Below are 16,216 nucleotides of genomic sequence, written 5' to 3' on the forward strand. Positions count from 1 at the left end.
AATTTAGTTTGGTTTATAAACTCTGAAACAGAAAAACACATCATGAACCAGGAAGACGTGAGCTGCAGCGAATCTCTCCTTACCTTATTAATTGCAGGGGTATCTATGCTGAGCAGATGCAGACTCGCTCACTGTGGGGGTAAGAGACAAAAAACAGTCAGTCAGAGAACACATTCTTCCCAAATAACAATTTTCATTCTTTGGCGATATATTTTATTAAACACCCTTGATTCGTTTCTGAGTCGCACTGCCGATGTTCGCACATATGGTTCGATGTTTTTTAACCACATATGGGTCTAAGTAGCTAAAATGCTGCACAGTGCATGTGTTTCATGGTGTGTACATGCAGAGTTGCAGTAGGGATTGAGAGGTGTGGTCTTAGAAATGTACGGGAAATGTGCTGGGCGTTCCTGGGCAGTGATGCACGGAGATGCACTGTCTTATTGTCGTGTTATGGGAGTGTATATATATCGTGTACCTGGTTGTGATCTCAGTTGCGTACTCAGTTACATTGGAGACCACCAGACTCTGCCAGAGAATCTACACCTTGCCCGGCAACTCAGCCCTGGCACACTCAGGCGCACACTTGTACACCAGGGGACGGCTTGTACTAGCATTAGCATAAAGCCGCAAAAGTGACTGTGGTAAAAGACACTAAAGCGGACGCAGCAGAGTGCAATTCTGAATCAGATGCCATGTTAGTAACATGTTAGCACACAGTACAGTGCTTTTGTTTATTTTCAGAAATGAATAACCTGTAAACAAAGCATCACAATAAAAAACAATTAATAATGCCCGTATATATTATTTTCACACTTTATATTTACTTTTGCCTTGGAAAACAAAATCGTATTTTGTCAAAGAAAGCTGATGTTGGATAAGTATTATTATGTTTGGACACGGATGTGCTGCATTCACTGGTGTCACTAGGGGGGTGCGGGCCGCACTGGGTGACACCAATCGAGGGGGTGAGCTGCTCTGCTATTTTGGTGTCACCCCGTCGGATGGTGTCACCAAGCAGCTACAACTTAGAAAGAGGCAGGGGAGGGGCTGTGGGCTGCCCCAGCAGCTGCTGGAGCACTGGGTAAGCTTCACTGTGTGCCGAGAACGTGGGCACGACCCCAAGATGGGCACACATAAGGGGGCGTGGCTTCGCCGGCCGCACCGGGTGTCAAACATGTGAGTGATGCCGCTGGCTGCATTGTATGCCACAAAGTGACACAGCTCCTGATTCCAGGCGTGCTGAGAGGCGGGAAGGAATGGGTACTAATTACCTGGGCCCGGGCTTGCTGGAGGGGCTTTGTGGGAGCATGGGTTGGATGTCGCCCATACTCCTTCCTATTTGCACACTAGCAGTAGTCTCTTTGCTTTTGGGGGGGGGGAGTGATCACACTGATCGCACCCCCTGGGTTTGCGCCGGGCTAAGGGGCTTAAAGCACCCCCCTCCCCGATGCGCAGCACGCTAAAGGTTTTCGTTTTATCTTTTTTTTCTAAGGGGGTGTGGTCACGCCTCCCACAATTAGACCACACCCCCGTCCCTGAGCCCGGGCCGGCTCTGTACGGCCCCGCCTGATTCAGCAGAGGACGCACTAGCTACTTAATATGGTGATGCAGCCCGAGACATCACACCTCCTGCATGCATTACTGAACCAAGTTGCATTCTAGAACGCAACATCGGATCATCTGGGGTCATGCAAGACAGTCATTGCAGATGTTAAAAAAAGGCAAGGAAATCTCCGGCATCCAACTGAGATCCTGGCCCCGTCACTCCTCCAACACGCCTCCATTTTGGCAAACGCAGGCCGTCATGGCCGCCCTCTCCTCCCCGCCCCGAAATGGTAGCAAACTGTCAGTCACTGACAGTCTGCTGCCAAACTGCGATATCGCAGACCTGCACTGCACATGAGCAGTACAGGTCCAGAGTGTGCGCAATTTCCCGGGAACCTGCATTAAAAACTTCCCTGCGTCCTCTGCTGAATCAGGCCCACAGAACAGAATGTTAGAATGGAAAACATAAGTATTTCCTAAATGGATCTCAGAATTTGTGACACCTTCTGGCCACTTACTGGCTGCGCAAGATGATCTGCACCTTGTTTCACATTTACTTTTCACTGCATGTAGGGTACTGTACATTTTACCTATGTTATGTTTAGAATTGTTTATTAGGGATCCGGTCTATAGATCTACAGTAAAAAGGTTGAAATAGACACCAGGCGGCAAATGTAATAGGGTGACAGTTTCGAAAATGTAACAGTTTTCGCATCACTTTTGCCAATGTAAAAGAGTCAGAGAATAAAGCAACAGAGCATCTTTTTCAGACTCAAAAAACGATCACGATTTGAAATCTCATTCTGCTTTTTTCCAATTTTGAAGATAAAACTTGACCAATGTAAGAGATCACTGCTAAACTCTCACATGTTCTACACTCTCACCCTATTACATTTGGCCCAGATGTTAGACAGTCAATAGGTCGACAGGGACAAAAGGTCGACACACTAAAGGTCAACATGTAAGAAGGTTGACATGTACACCCATTTATTAATGTAGATAATGACTTATATACTTCCGATTTGTGGGGCGTTGCACAGGTGCAGTGAAGTGGCTGGGAAGTGGCTGTACAATACCCTACAACTAAAATGCAAATGCAGCAGGGGGCTTCTGTAGGAAGAAAATGCCTCCTGCCGACATCTGCGATCCGAGTGCAGCGTCCGTAGATGAAGCGTCGCATCCCCACCCTGGCCATCAGTCGCAGCGGTCATAGCCCTCTGCCAGTCTGCGTAAGCTAACTGGCTGTGGGAACTGGTTAGCCAAGTCCAGGAGGCCTGCGTCTGACAGCGCAGACCCTGGGCCTCGGTGCGCCTACAAAACTGGGGCCACACGCCACCGTTTTATAGAACGGTCCTGGTCTCATTCAGGACATAATTAAGCCAACATACTGCGGCGTTGACAACTTCTCTCTTATTAAACTGACAAATAATTCAAAAACGTATAGCACTGCGGAGCTGTAATAAATCAGATTGACTTGGGTATTACTAATTCTGTCTCAGAACAAGTGCTAAACTATATTTGAATATTATACTGTATGTGTGACAACACAACCTCGTTCTATGCCTCTTATTAGGAGGCACAGACTGTGTAATGGAAACCGGTGAATTGAACATTTCATATGATACAGAGCTGCTCAGAATAATTTATTAGGGGTCTATATACTAAGCAGTGTTAGGAGACAGAGTGAAAAGTGCTAAGGTGCCAGCCAATCAGCTCCCAACTGTCATTTTTCAAACACAGCCTGTGAGATGGCAGTTAGGAGCTGATTGGCTGGCACCGTCTCACTTTTCACTCTGTCTCCTAACACTGCTTAGTAACTAGACCCCTAAGTCTTGAAATGTAAAATTTAGTGGGCGGAATTCAATTGATTCTTCCCCCCTTCGCGCCTGACGGAGCTATTCAATTGTTGCTCCTGTCGGGTGCGATCAGCTGCTAACGCTCAATTTCAGCTCGCAGCCCCAGAGGGGTGCGGGCTGAAATCGGCGAAAAGTGTCCTGTTTGGGCGTCCAAACAGCACTTTTCACGATCGCGCCCAGCACTTTGGTCGGGGTTAGCCGATTTACGCGGCTAAACCCGACCACTTTGGGTGCGATCAGCGTGAAAAGCTGGTACAATTGAATAGCAGCCCGCGATCTCCCGTCACTTTAGACGGGAGATCAGGGCCACAAAAACAACTGAATTCCGCCCAATGAATTCAAATTAGGACCGTGACAGCCTCGGTGACCACAATGAATGTATATAAAAAATGGATGAAGGTCAACAAGCCATATTTTAGGACAAACACAAGTGGCAGCCGTTTTACCTTCATATAAGTCATATACAATGGCATAACTGCTCTGCAGGGTGTACGCTCGGTGCTGCACGTATGAGGAGAAGGTGACGCAGTGCTCTACATTCACGGGGAGCTGTAGGAAGAAAGCCAGAGAGGGAGATGTTACTCAGAGATGATGGGAGTACAACAGAAGACGGGGAGATCACAGAGAGAGGAGCAGCAGGACGATATCACTCACAGGTTCTAGATTAATATACATATGATTATCCTTCACTTGATAATGGCTGATCACATTGTCTTCCAACATCTGGAAAGAAGAACATAATAGACATTTAGTTAGCTCTATAATTAAACATTCTCTTGTATAGATAGAGATGTGATCGGACCCCCGTGTTTTGGCAAAATCACCTTCAAGTGTTTTGGTTTGGATTTGGTTTTGGTTTTCTTTAAAATCTATAAAAAATTTATAAAAACAGCTAAAATCATAGGACCTGTTTACATCCAATCCGAACCCTGAGTTTGCTTTTTAAATCGGAGTTCTGAACTGTCAGCAGACCGCAGCCAGGACTCGCTTCTACTCGGAACCCCCAAAGTGATCCAAGCTGGGATTTCAATTGACTCGGAACCCCTAAATTCAGGTGTGTTGGTTTTTTAGGAAACCGGACCGCACATCCCTACATATAACATTATGGTTTGACGCAGTTTGGCTTATTACAGTGTTTTGTATTTATTGATGATGTAGCATATACTGTATACATATATTTATAAATACACAAAAACATAGGATGAGCCATAAGTAAGCATCTGTTTCACTAAATACAAGCTCACTTTCTATTCTCATTCGGTATGTAGCTGTGGGGGAAGATTGGGTTTAGGCACTAGGGAGGGAGGGTTAGGTTTAGGCACCAGGGAGGGAGGGGTAGGGAGATGGAGAAGGGCAGTAGACTGATGGACAGGTGTCGGTATCCTAACCCTTTTGGGATGCCGGCATCGGGATTCTGACCACCAGGATCCAGAGCACTGTCATCCCGTCCCTGACCCCTTTTAAGTAACCACTTTGGGCCTTTGTGTGGGATCATCTTAACCACATCTACCGACATGTCCTTCAGTTATCCAATCAGTTTATGATTGAAGATTTTGAGTTTATTATTGGGCCTTCAGGTAATATTTACAGCCACACACTGTGAAATTGGGCCAGTTGTGCAATACTTTTATACAGATATAACCTTACTATACCGACATCCCTCCCATTCGATCTGAAAATATTCTATTATATTCCACTCAGTTTTTATTGCTCTCCATAAACCCTAAGCTACTCCAACGTGCCTAACAAACATCCCAACCCTTTACATCACTAAACAGCCCAACCATTTCCACCATGTTCTCCAAAATACCAACCCACCAATTTAATGTGCCAAACATCACAATGTTGATATAATGTGTGAATATTAATAAACATAAGTATTGAGCCATTGTGATTTTAAAGTAACCCACAAGATCATGTTATGACACCCACCTTATTCATTGAGTAGTAGTCAGCTGTACACCCAGTAAGTGATTTATAGTCAACAAGTAACATGTTGGTAACACTTCGATTTCCTATGTATCTAAATAGAAGATTGAATTGTGTGAGCTTAAGAAAGAAATAAGATATCTAGAGAGAGCTTACATGACTTTGCATGTGTTGGTATTTCTAGCCACACAGTTGCCAAAAAGCTCAATGTATTTTAGGATATTTATCATTATGCAGCTGAATCATGGTCTTTTCCTAATATACTGGAACCAGTTTGTCCCATATGTAGTTCTATACATTTTCGGAGACTGTGAAGCGTCTGTATTAACAAAACATTCAAACCCACACATAGTTTGGTCACTTTTTCTAAAGTGTGTTTCTTCTACCTTCAGGAGACAGCACCTACCCTTTACCTCCTTCACTGGTCTTTCCCATATTATACCCTACAACAGAGGCCACATACTGTACAAGTCTACACATGCTTCCAATTGGTCATTCATGTAACAGACATTTGAGCACCTCAAAGGTCATTTTTGTTGCCTTGAGGAGTTGTCACACGTGAGTCAGATGTTCTGTGTGACTTTAATGCTCAGTGTGTAATTTTTTTACGCTGTTGCACCATGAAGGTAAACATGAACTAGTGCATTCATATTTTTAGTAAAATGCATCCTAAGAAGCACCTAGCTGTACATCGGAAGCATATGTGGAAGTGCTACTTCAGGAGTGGCACGTTGGTATGAGTCTTAGTGATATATACGAAATTGGCATGACCTTCTCTGAATCAGTCTTAAAGTGCGTAATTTACTATCAATCCCAACAGATTTAGGAGCTCATTCAGAGCCATTCGTGAGTGCTGAGCGCTCACAACTGACTCGATGTTGCCCCACAGTGCATGCGCATGACGGAGCGGTCTCCGTCGTGCGCATGCGCGAGACCCGGCTAACGACGGGCACTCCGTCATTAGGGGTCTCGTAGCAGACTGGGCGAGCTGTCGATGTTGAGTGACAGCTCGCTCCGTTTGCTGGGCGGGCCGGGGGCATGCCCGGCCAAACGGAGGCGTTCCAGTCTTGACCATCGCGACCATCACCCATGTCGGTCATTAGAGCTGTGGGTGTTAACCCACGGCTTAAAGATCCACAAGGAGGTGGCCGTTCAGGATGCAAGCGGCTGCCCTGATTCAGAGCGAACGCTTGCATCTAACGACCGCCTCTGAATGAGGCCCTTAGTCCCTGATTCAGAGATGGACGCAGTTCACATGGCTGCTGCATCTTTCCACACAGCAGCGATGTGAAAATATGCTAATGAAGCAGGAAGCTTGAGAGAAGAAAAAGAAAAGACGCCTCCAGACATCATCACAGATCCAAGTGCAGCATCGGCCACAATGGCTGACCTACCTGCACAGCCGAGACCAGGAAATGTGCGTCTCCCATTGCAGAGCCTAGACTCTGCACTTCCAGAAAATGAGAGCGGCATGCCCCCATTTCTGGTAATACAGGCTGGCGCCACACCCTCCCACGCCCACAAACGGCTGCAGCCTGTTAATTCAGCTGTGGCTTGGAGACGCTGGAAGCGGACATGCAGATGGAGGCCTGAACATGCGCAGTACCCATCCTGCACATCCCCCCAGCCTCTGAGAAATATGGAAACCATCAGGTTTGTGTACATCTCTGAATGAGGCTCTTTGTTTCAGTTTCATTGTTTTTAAGATCATGTAATGAATATCTGGTCATCCGCTGACCAGTCATCTTGTCAGTGTCAGATGAGAGAAGGTTACTGGCAGCCATTGAATGCATTATACAGAGTGGAGAGGTAACCTTGCAATGAGGGTGGTTACATGTGATGGTACGCTACGCTATTGGCTCCTGTGCAGATTTCAGATTGTCACAGTACAGGAAATCTCACTTGTGTGTCCTATTGGGTGCGAGCTAACGTGACCAAGGCCTGCGAATCCTGCTAACTGTTACATCACAAGAGTTGAGGAATATAACAAATATACATTGAGATATGGCTATGCAGTGAGTTACCTGATACAGACTGTGGTGTCAAAGACAACAGCGACCCCTGCAACACAAGCAGCATGTGTCGTAACCGTCAGTGAGAAGGGAGCATTTTCCTTGGGGATCTGTACGTTGTATTTATGTGTTATCTGCAGAGAGAAAGAGACGGTCAATGATCTGACACCATTTTTTTAGCATTTATAGTAATCAGTACAAGTCACTTTTGACCAAATTTTTGTTTTAAATTATAGGGTTTTTTTAGAATTATTTTATTATCTAATTCTATAAAAAAAATTACAGAATAAATGTAAGTTTTGTGTGAACTGTGTAAAAAAAGTTATAATAGGGTACAACAGTGTAATGTGATTTAAGAGGATGGTTCAGGAATTGATAAACTTCACAGAATATTATAGAGACATTTTTGGAATATAATTATAGTATTTCACTCTGGGCTAAATTTATAAGGGCACAATTTTCCAAGCAACAATTTTGTCAAATCTTTTTGCCCTTTTGATTGGTTCAAAATTGACAGATTTATTAAAAGCAGAGCCACCATAAAATCAGGTTACCAATTGACATTAAAGACACAAACCACCAGAAATATTAACCTGTGGTTTAGCAAACCACAGAAAGGCAGGTCAGAGCAACCACCGAAACACAGATGTGGCTGGGACTGGAGAGATAGCTCAACCTGCAGATCTCTTGACTGACAGCATGATAACAAAAAATATATAAAAATGATTGAAAAACAACGTCCACACACTCCTATACATGAACAGGATTGATGGACATTTCTGTATGACAGTGGTTTTCCATAAACCACATGTGGCAAAGGGGTTTTTACACCACCACACATGTCCAGCAATTTCTGTTTTAACCTTCCATACAGCTGCATAGTAAATCCAGTGATTCGAAAGGCAAAATTGCTGCGACCATCTGTGGTTTTAAAAACTAGAGATGTTTTGCTTATTAATATTTAGGAATAAATGAGGTCTGAATGCGGGACACGTGGTAGGGTCATATTTGACAACAAAATTAAGCCAGTAAGAATAGGGTATGTCACTTGTTGCTGGGCAGATATGGGATGTCACTTGTTGATGGGGAGAATTAAGGCCCCCAAACATCAGAGATGGATTGCAGCAATCGTGCAATTTGCAATCGATTGTGTATAAAACTCTGCAATGTATGGGCTTCACAGATCGCAGATTGCAACCACAAAGTGATTGGAATTGTTTAATCAGATTGTCCAACATGTTGGATTTCACAGATGGATTGGGGCTGTAGATTGCTAGTGTATGGGCATGATCAGCAGATTTGCAGACCGATTCTAGCAAAATGATGGGCCTTTCAAGATTGCCAGATCTGTGTTTGCTGCAATCGATCTGCGAATCACTGAAAAAGATCTGTAGTGTATGGGCGCAGATTGCTCGATTGGGAAATCCTAAGATCGGGCAATAAATCTTCAAATTGTTCAATTGTGGTTTTCAGATTGCTGATGTATGGGGGCCTTTAGGGGTTTGGGGGGATTTGGATAGCCGGCCCATAGCTAGGGGAAAGGAGTAGTCCTTTATCGTTTATTTAAGAGACAAGAGGGAGGATTTAGGCCTCTTTTCATGAAGAAAAATCCCTCCCGTCTGACTTATTTTCCTATTTGGTTGTTATCAGGGCAGTAAAGATTGGCAAACAGTAGCCATTATCGCATGACTGGGCGTGTGCACTGTGGAGCATTTTAATTGAAAGATATTACCTGCATGGGATGTGTGGATACCTCAGGCATATAATTTGTGAAGGGGGCAGACACTCTGTTGACAACCATGACGTACAGGGGTGAGAGTTATAATGTCCCTAGTGTGAGATGATGGTTATTGAATCATATTATTGTGACTTTAACTGTTTGCTTGTTGTTTAGTCTACCACCAGTAGCTACAGTAGCTGTATGTTTCTATTAGATTATTAGGCCTAATATGCATAAACAGCATTCTAAATTCTAATTCTATATTCCTGAAACAGATTTGAATAAACAAATTCCAGTTTGCCATATTATGTCTCATGGGCTTCATTATATTATATAGTTTTGAGTAAGTTTCATTTAGGGGGGTTAGCAAGGGTTTGTATAAGGGATGAGCGGGTTCGGATTTACTAGGTTCTCAAAAAAAGGCATTTTATTGGCTATCGGCTATCAAGTGTTTTGGACAGCAAAAAAAATGAATCCGAACTTGCGGTAAAGCGGCGATAAGAACCGAGTAAATCTGAACCCGCTCATCCCTAGTTTGTATATACTAGACATAGGGCAGGAGCAGGGCTCTAGGCTGAGAGATACCAGTCCCAAGCCCCACACCGGTAATGACATCACACCAAGAGGATGGGGCCACTGGCACTAGGAAGTAGAGCATTGCCCATAGTGTACTTACAGAGCCATAACTAGACTTTTTGGTGCCCTGTGCCATAAAGAGCATTGGCGCCGCCCTCATTTTTCAAAGGGACATAATGTACCCAAAAAAGGGCCAAGGGTACATGGGAAGGGCCAGGGAAGAGATAGAAGTGGCCAGGAGATGCTGGGGATGAAATAAGAGGAAGCTACAAGCAAGAATGATAATAAACAGAAATTTGATTGGCCCAAACAGCGCCCCCTGCCCTGTTGTGCCCTGTGCGATGGCACAGGCCGCACTACCCTAGCTACGGCCCTGTGTACTTGGGATGCTTCAGATGGCTCTACAGTCTCCAGATGGCTCTGCAGCAGAGCTATTGATTCCGAGAACTGTTCCAGGCACCTTGCAAGGCAAATGCAGATGCCATAGGGTAGTGACAGTGCCACCCCCAAGGCCCTGTGCACGTTATTAACTCATCACTTTTGTTGGCTCCTTAGCCTGTTCTCTGTGTTTTCTTCCATTCTTTTACAGACTCACTTAACCACATCTATAGATAGTTCCAATCCCTCAGTGACTAGCATATATCTTCGTGCCAACAAAGGGCAAAATTTACTAAGCGGAGGTTTGACGGTGGTTTCTATTCTATTCTAAACCCCGGCGGTTTGGTGGTGGTTTCTATTCTATTCTAAACCCCGGGGGTTTGGTGGCGGTTTTGCAGCAGTTTCTAAATGACAGCCCTTTTCTATTCTATTCTAAAATGTGTTTTGATGGCAGTTTTTCAGTGGTTTTGGCCCTAGTAAATCTGCAGATAGCAAAACCGCCACCAAACCACAGTCAAAACACGTTTTAGAATAGAATAGAACAGGAATGTCATTTAGAAACTGCTGCAAAACCACCACCAAACCCCCAGGGATTAGAATAGAATAGAAACCACCACCAAACCGCCGGGGTTTAGAATAGAATAGAAACCGCCGCTTAGTAAATGTTGCCCAGAGCCTCTGTCTTTTTACGCATATTCACAATCTTGAGCAGAAGACCAAATAATCTATCAGTCATGGAAGTGCTTTTGTTATAGGGCCAGAGAAAGGGGCTGGACAAACGGGATCTTACTGGATTACTTGGAAAGCTTCTGCATTCACATACGGTATGAATGTATCATTAACGTCCATGGGAAGTCTTACCTGTACCAGAGGATTTCCATTCCCAGTGACGGAAATTTTGAAAGTCCCATATGAACTATCACTAAACTGCTGTGACTGGACCAGGAATTTGTTTCCTTCATTGACAGTTATACGGGCAACTACTGCACCTCCATAGCTCACAACAACTTCAGCATTCTTATCGCCTACATTGTTTAGCAGTCGCCCATAAAGAGTCAGTCCATTAATAGCTTCTACTGTATCCTGGTAGAAAGAGAAGAAGTTGTCATTAGAATTAAGTGTTAAATAATAATAAACATAAGATATATATATATAAATATATATATATATATATTGCGTAGCCCTTGAGTACCTGTGAGGACAGGAAACCACCATATGAGTTCATCCGTGAAGTCAAGTATAAGGCTATCTGTCCAAGCAAGTCCTTTATTTCTTGAGTCAGTTCAAAACACTTCATGATGGCCAAAAATATGTTCGCTGTGACAACCACATTCTCTGAGGTGGAATCACATTGCCAGTGAGCCATGCCACCTGTGGGTGCGAAAATTACATTTGGGATTAATGATAATAATAATAATAATAATAATAATAATAATAATAAATGTTATTTATATTGCACTTTTCTCCCAATAGGATTCAAAATGTTTTTTATTTCGGTTTTAAAAAACACAAGATACAAAAACAGTATTTTTGTACTTGCCATTGGATCCCTTTCTCTGCTTCCATCTAGGAAACACTGCTCACCAGAGGTTGCTAGAGGGGTTCAAAGGAGCTGGTACTTATTAGACTACTATAACTTTAAGACATAATCTCCTCACTTTTGCAACCCCTGCTCATCAGTACATCGTCAAAATAGACCTAAACCTAAGGTAAACAACATAATGGAACTTGTAAACCAGCATGAACCAATCAACAAACACTAACATGAGAGTAAGGGAGGGAATATAGTATTCCCCGGGTGGAATCTCTTGCATCCAATCTGGGGAACACTCCTCTCCATTGTACATTCAAAAGCCACCCTCAGAGGAGGGAACGCTCAGACAACATGAATGCAGAACCTTCCATCTGAAACTGGTATCCCTTGATGCAAACACCTGAAACCAGTATAATTTGGTAAAAGTGTGAGCAGAGGACTAGTTGGCCACCTGGCACTACTGCCCCACAGAGGCCCTATTCCATGCAATTCAAGAAGCACTCACTGCCCTGCTAGAGCACGCAGAGCTATCTGGCCAATCATGTTTACACACATCATAAAGTACCGAGAGAGAATCCATCCACCTAACTGAGGAAGTCCTATTCAAATACATCCAAAAAGCCAAAGTCCTCAGAGGAAGAAGAAAGCCAAAACACAGGAAGACTAATTTCCTGATTGATGTGGATAGTCGACACAACTTTCATTTGGAACAATGGAACTATATGTAATACTGCCCAATCCTCAAGCAAGACAATTAAAGATTAATTGAAAGATAAGGCTCCAAGTTCAGAGACCCACCAGGCCGATGCATGGCCATGGGTCTTCAGCTCAACAATGTCCACGGGCTTGAATAGTGCCCTTTAAGGAGAAGATTGAACCATGTTTAGATCCCATAAAGCCATGGGAAGAACAAGGATGCATGAACATGCAAAATGCTCATTCAAAAGAGTACAAACTTCTGGAATAAGGGCCAACTGCTAAATAAAGGAACAACGCTGAGAACTGCATCATAAAATAAACCCAGTGGAGGCCCATCTCCAAAACAACCAGAAAAAAAGCAAAGAAATGTGAAAGACAAAGAAAGTAAGTATGGTACCCCTGTTTCTCTAACCACAAAATGTAGATCTTCCACAGCCTGTGGTGGTTCCAGGCCAACACAAGTTTCTGGCCTGCATTGTCTGCACCATATTGTAAGAAAACACCTTTAGCCTTTAAGAGACTGGCTTTAATAGCCATACCATTAAAGCCAACTGAGGAAGGTCCTGGTGTAGGCATGGATCCTGTTGCAATATATCTGGATGCAAGGGAAGACATTAACCAGGAACTAAAGTCATTTTTAGGACATCAGCATACCAGGACTACTGGGGCCAAATTAGAGCCACCAGGATAACCAGCATTCCCTGTGTCCTGATTCTCTTGACCATGCGAGGCAACATTGGCAACTGAGGAAAGACATACCCAAGACCAAACAGCTATGAAACAGTCATGGCATTCACCACAAAAAATAAAGGCAAGAAAGAGACTTGGCGCTCTGGTCCCAACACAAGGACAATATTTGAAAAATGTATTTTTCTATCTACAGTTGCTATCAGAGATAGGTGTAAGCTCTAAAGCCTATGAAAAGACAGAATTATACAGAAGTACAGAAACGCACTTGTAGACAAAAAATTATTTAATACAATATATAAAGGAAAATATTATCAACATAAATCACAAAATTATAAAAAGTGCATTAAGTAGAACAAATATGTATACAGATTAAAAATAAAAATATGGAAATTGCCTGGTGTATCTACTTAATTATAACAACCCCATATAAAAAAAATCAATAAAAAAATCAATACAGATCTGTATATTAATATTCATCAATGGATACGGGGGCGTTTTATATCCTTCGCACACATGAAATGCTTATATCTCTTCCACTTTGGAGATATGGTACAATTGAAGCTCCAGCAATAATATATGGGTTTTTGTTGCTTAAGTTAGTAGTAAAATATGCAGGCAGTTAGTATTTAAGAAGCAAAGCAGCAATCATTTTGTGTGGTATTGCATATACTTCATTAGTTTTTGCCAGTAATGTTTAGCAGAAATCCAACAGGCATGTACACATCTCAGGTTTATACTCTATTATTGTGAAGCCACTGTTAGTTTATGCCCATATTGTTAGTAAGAATACAATCAGCAGGCAGCAAAACTGTAGTCCACATCTGTAGACAATCAGGAGCCGATAAGGATATTTCTTTATACAAGCAAAAGTTCAATCCTCTGCTTTTTTCTAAAAAAAAAGCCTGTACTCATGATTCTCCCGGGAGATATATAAGCAAAAACAACCAGCTGGTTTCATAAATAGTACAGTCTCTTATGCGTTTCTCCACCAAATAAATATTCAGCGGCTTCCTCAGAAGTCTTCATTCACCACAAAGGTTCTCAGGTCCCTGGACTGGGCACAAATTGTGAGAACACTGCAGTTGTGGCAAGAGGCCATTAGATTCACCTCTGGCAGACCACACAGCTGATTCAGCTAGGGGGATACCTCTGGGTGAAGATGTCACTTCCCCAGCAGGATCTTGTTCCTAATTGTTTACTCCCAGTTTGAACACAGACTAGATCACCGACATGAATGACTCCACTCAGTACAGGATCTAATCAGCTTCCACCATTGCCCTGGCACTTTGGGTGCCCCCTTCATATTTGTCTGCTTAGATCCTGACTGGCATGCCCTGGAGAACAGACTGAGCACTGGACAGAGCAAGAAATATGGCACGGAGCTCTAGAAGATTTATGGGAAGGGTGGGCTCATGTGGGTCCAAAGTCCATAAGGGTGAAGGTATAAATTCAGTGCCCCCAACCCAGAAGACTGGCATCCATGGTCACAAGGACCCAGGATGGAGAGGGCAGAGACCTGTCCATGCTGAGTTTCTCCATGACCAGCCATCACTGCAGGCAAGACAAGTACTCAGAGAGAAAGTGAGTAGCTGATAGGCCAGATGATCGTTGAACTCTAACCAACCCTTCAGAATTTCCCACTGAAACTCCTGGGAGTAGAACATGTGTACAGTATGGTCTCAAAGGTAAAAAAAAACATCCTCAACATCAATTTCATGCACAAAAGAACCAATGAGCGATCTAAGTCCAGAACCTTTTGGACCAAACTCTAAAGGGAAAAGACCTTATATTCAGGAAGGAAGATCCTCTAAAGACTGATGTTGAAGATCAATCCAGGTACAGCATGCTTTGACAAGACACCAGATTAAACTTCTTGAAATTCAGAATCCAACTATGTTCCTGCAAGTATTGAACTGTCTAGTCAAAGTGGCTGCACAGCAAGAGAGGCAAGTCTGCTTTGACCAAGAGATCATCTAAGTAGGGTACAATTGTAATACCCATCTTCCATAACAGTGACACCATTACTATAATGAGTTTAGTTAAAAATTGCAGAGCCGGTGCAAGACCCCCTACAGTGAATCTGAGGAGCAAATGATGTGCCTCCCATACAGGGATGTGGAGATATGCATGCTTCCTCATTATGGAGGCCAAAATATGTTTGACCTCCATGCCGCATATCATAGATCTCATAGATTCCATCTTGAACCAATCAACCAAAAGCCCAGAGGACTCAGAGGTTGAAAATGGACCAAAGCGACCAGTCCGGCTTCTGGACAAGGAAGAGATTTGAGCAAAACCAGCAGATCCGCTGGTACTGGTACAATCACCCCATCTGAGAGAAAAGACGTAATGACCTGATCAAAAGCTGCTCTCTTTATGTCTTCCTTTGGAAGGGCAGTGGAGAAAAATCTCCTGAGGTAAATGACATTCTGTGATCTCTAACACCCAACAGTCCATGAAGGACCTCATCCAACTGTCTCTGATTGGTCGGAAGCCACCCCATCATGCACTAAGTTCTCAGGCATCTTGTGCCCTGAGTGTCTACCCAACCACGACTTGGCCAATCGTGCAACCAGAGTATCCTTCCTGGGGGACTGTTCTAACATTAGAATGTGATCTGCTGACAGTGAATTGAGTGATGCAAATTTTCTTGGAACGGAACTTTTATCTTAGGCTTACAAAGCTCCTCAATTTATTCTGAAATACTTCTATACCAATATATTGTGCAAGGCACACACGGGTGCTGCTGACCCCAACACAGTGAAGTCAACCTGCTCAGTTTATTTAAGGGTAGATAACCTCATCAATTCAGTAAGATGGCTATTTGACTTCTGTTTTTTCCTATCAACCGCTCAATAAGCTGACAATGTGACAAACTACAAAAGGGGAGTTAGGTAGAGAGGAATAAAAATTCAGGAAACAAAGAGGCTGATCTAAAGCCAGCGACCCATTATAAAGTAACAAGACACACCCCAAGTTCCCTACTCCCTGCAGCTATAGTACAATAAAATGGTAACAACATTTCCACTCCAAATTGGAACCACAATGTCAATATGTCATTTAACACACTGCCTGTAATGGCCTTGCAGTTTAATAGCCATCAGGCTTACTCCAGCCCTCTGTTCTTCAACATTCATTCACATACAAAGTGTGAAAAGTGTGTGTATATTTATTTTGGCACAAATATATATGCAGAAAGCTACAGCACTTTGGATACAGTTGTATGCATTAACTAGTTTATTTGGTGCAAGGAACGGGAACATTTTGGGTTTGC

At 43.3% G+C, this 16,216-nt stretch overlaps 1 protein-coding gene across 1 annotated transcript in view; it reads right to left on the bottom strand.

The window, feature by feature from the left end:
* Positions 1-2,742: 2,742 nt before the first annotated feature.
* The window catches only part of LOC148514827 (ovostatin-like), a 118,164-nt gene continuing 104,690 nt past the window's right edge, over positions 2,743-16,216 (bottom strand). The window contains exons 31-37 of the mRNA XM_088480955.1: positions 11,212-11,390; positions 10,881-11,102; positions 7,358-7,479; positions 5,337-5,427; positions 4,059-4,127; positions 3,831-3,953; positions 2,743-2,859 (exon numbers count right to left, since the gene is read on the bottom strand). Coding sequence (XP_088337081.1) covers positions 2,743-2,859; positions 3,831-3,953; positions 4,059-4,127; positions 5,337-5,427; positions 7,358-7,479; positions 10,881-11,102; positions 11,212-11,390 — 923 coding nt within the window. The remainder of the gene's footprint in view (positions 2,860-3,830; positions 3,954-4,058; positions 4,128-5,336; positions 5,428-7,357; positions 7,480-10,880; positions 11,103-11,211; positions 11,391-16,216) is intronic.

The sequence above is a fragment of the Taudactylus pleione genome, unplaced genomic scaffold (assembly GCF_031769625.1).
Source record: "Taudactylus pleione unplaced genomic scaffold, aTauple2 ptg000258l, whole genome shotgun sequence".
In the NCBI taxonomy this organism is placed as follows: domain Eukaryota; kingdom Metazoa; phylum Chordata; class Amphibia; order Anura; family Myobatrachidae; genus Taudactylus; species Taudactylus pleione.